This window comes from Octopus bimaculoides, chromosome 6 (genome assembly GCF_001194135.2).
Source record: "Octopus bimaculoides isolate UCB-OBI-ISO-001 chromosome 6, ASM119413v2, whole genome shotgun sequence".
Classification (NCBI taxonomy): Eukaryota; Metazoa; Mollusca; class Cephalopoda; order Octopoda; family Octopodidae; genus Octopus; species Octopus bimaculoides.
In genome coordinates, this window is record NC_068986.1 from 22,148,307 (window position 1) to 22,150,985 (window position 2,679).

Here is a 2,679-nt window from a genome sequence, read left to right on the forward strand (position 1 = left end):
AAAAAAAAAAAAAAAAAAAAAAAACCCCGAAGAGGACCTTTGGGATGGTACCCAAGATAAAAGCATGAATCACTCATCTAGTTATGTAGTCTGGTATTTTATTTTAATCAAGTTATCATCATCATTTAGCATCTGCTTTTCTTGCTGGCATGCATTAGACGGTTTGACTGGAACTGGTGTGCCGGAGAGCTGTACTAGGTTCCAGTCTGATTTGGTTTGGTTTCTACCAACCAATCCAAGAGTGTAGTGGGTGCCTTTTACGTGTCTCCAGCACCAGCCACAATTAAAAATACACTTGGCTTGATGAGGGAGAAAATTACATTTATATTAGGTTTTTGTGTTGTAAACCCAATACTTATACAGTGTATGTGTTTTGCAGCTCCCTGCTGCAACGTTTTTTATAGACTAACATAATAGGACCTATTTATTTAATTGAAAAACAAAATAAAATCGTCTGACAGGCTGAACTAATAAATTATTCTATGTTCAGTATTAAACCAAGCTTACAGAATATATGAATACAAATTAAGTCATTATTGTCCAATGAAAAATATAAACAATATTAAGCAGTACTTAATTCAGTCACCCAGTTTGCTAGAAATAACAACCAAAATTCCCTCAAAACAAACCATATCACCTTAAAGAGAGTAACAATACACTGGATAATGTAGTTCCAAATATACAAAAAGTTGTGATGGTCATAGTTGGAATGCTCTGATCAAACCACAGCTGGATCAGGGCTGACCTTAAGATGTCAAGTTCTTTACTAGAGGTTCAGGGTTGAGAAAAGAAACCTTAGCGTACATCCATCTGAAACTCTTCGTATAATGCTAAACCTAATCTACTTCACATGTCCATTATCTAAACCAGGTTTCTCTGTGTTAACAACTGCAAGTCTTTGTCATTTGTTCTTTTGCGCCCCCACCCCTCAGATTAATAAGCACTGTAATTTTATGACTTTGTATAATGTAAATTTACAGCCTACAGCTGGATGCTTTTCCTAACACCAACCATTTCCCAGTACACTTTGTGGAAGGGCATCCAGCTATAGACACCGTGCCAGAGCAAGCACTGGAACTTGGCAAAGTTCTCTGGTTTGTCAACTCCTGTTAAACCATCCAACCCATGCCAGCATGGAAAATGAATGTTAAAGAGTGGTGGTTTTGATTACATCTCTCAATTTCTCAATGACTTTCTCTGCTTTGTTACTTGGTTAAAATAAAATGCCAGACTATGTATTACATAACTAAATAAGTAACCCATGTTTTCACCTTGGCTATTATCCTTAAGGTCCTCTCTGGTTTACTTTATATTCTTAATTTCCTTGCTTAAAATACTTTACAACTGGTTCTCTACTGGTTTTATTTGGCAAGATTTTACTTAGACTAATTCAACCTCAATTTTACCAAATATTTCTTATAACATTCCTAAAATTGTGGGAAATTCTCAAAGAAATGAAAAATTTTCCTAAATATGAAATACCAGTTTTTTTTTTTTTTCATCATAAAAGTTAAAGCAATTTAGCAAGTCAAATAATATTTACCTGAGCACCACGTGAGTAGGAGCGAAATATGGTACAGAACCTTCCTTGTCCTGATGTATCCCTATAAAAATAGAACATTAAACTAGTTAGTAAGTAGAGAAAAGAATAATCCTTGTATATTAAATAAAATGAAAATAAAACTTTTCCTTTTTGTTTTCTCCCTCAGAAATTTACTTCTGTAACAAGAGGAAAATTAAGAGTTAGGCTTACCACTTCAGAAAATATATTTAGTTATGTACATGTAAGAAGGTTTGAAATGTATGAATGCACGTTTTACATGAAGGTAACGATATATATCAATCAGAAGGCAATGTGTTTGGTTAGCAAACATAATTTATTCCTTGATCACATATGAAGTAGTAGGCACATCAGAGATATGCGTTCAAGGAAGCAGGATGTAGGAGACAAAGGTTAATTCCTTAATACAAATCAAGGTAGTTAGCTCTGGTACTTGACTGCAAATCTAAAATATCCAATGAGTTTTGCCATGTAAAAAGCACCCAGTCCACTATGTTAAGTGGTTGGCATTAGGAAGGGCATCCAGCTGTGGAAACCATGCTGGAAGAGACAATGGAGCCTGGTGCAGCTCCTGGCCTAACCAGCTCCTAGTAAACTGTCCAACTTTTGCCAACATAGAAAATGGTCATTAAATGATGATGATGGTGATGATATATAAACACACACAATGCGTTTTCAGAGTTTCTGTCAACCAAATTTATTGCCAAGGCATCAGTTGAGCCAGGACTATAGCAGACAGACTTGCCCAAGGTGCTGAACAGTGGGACATAACCAAACAGCTATGCCTGCACCTAAATGTATAATTTTAATTGATTAATGGTGTGTAGGATGGGTCAATCATTACATTAAATATTGTTAGCTCCCATTTGACTATTAATATTTTACCTCAATCGCTTTATCTGCCATAACACATCTGAATTGTAAACTCTGAAACCCACCACCACAACCCACCTGATGCACTTGGTGCTCCCCCCTCCACCACCACCACCACCACCACCACCGCCGCATCTGTTGTTAGACTCTTCAGACTCAGCAGTTAACTAGTCATACAATATTTCCTCAGATGAACTACTGTTTTCTAGCCTATTGTTTTCCTTCTTATTTACTAACCTGCAACA

At 36.2% G+C, this 2,679-nt stretch overlaps 1 protein-coding gene across 1 annotated transcript in view; it reads right to left on the reverse strand.

The window, feature by feature from the left end:
- Positions 1–2,679, reverse strand: part of LOC106870240 (ras-related protein Rab-40C) — a 54,506-nt gene that overhangs the window by 4,851 nt on the left and 46,976 nt on the right. The window contains exon 3 of the mRNA XM_014916257.2: positions 1,544–1,604. Coding sequence (XP_014771743.1) covers positions 1,544–1,604 — 61 coding nt within the window. The remainder of the gene's footprint in view (positions 1–1,543; positions 1,605–2,679) is intronic.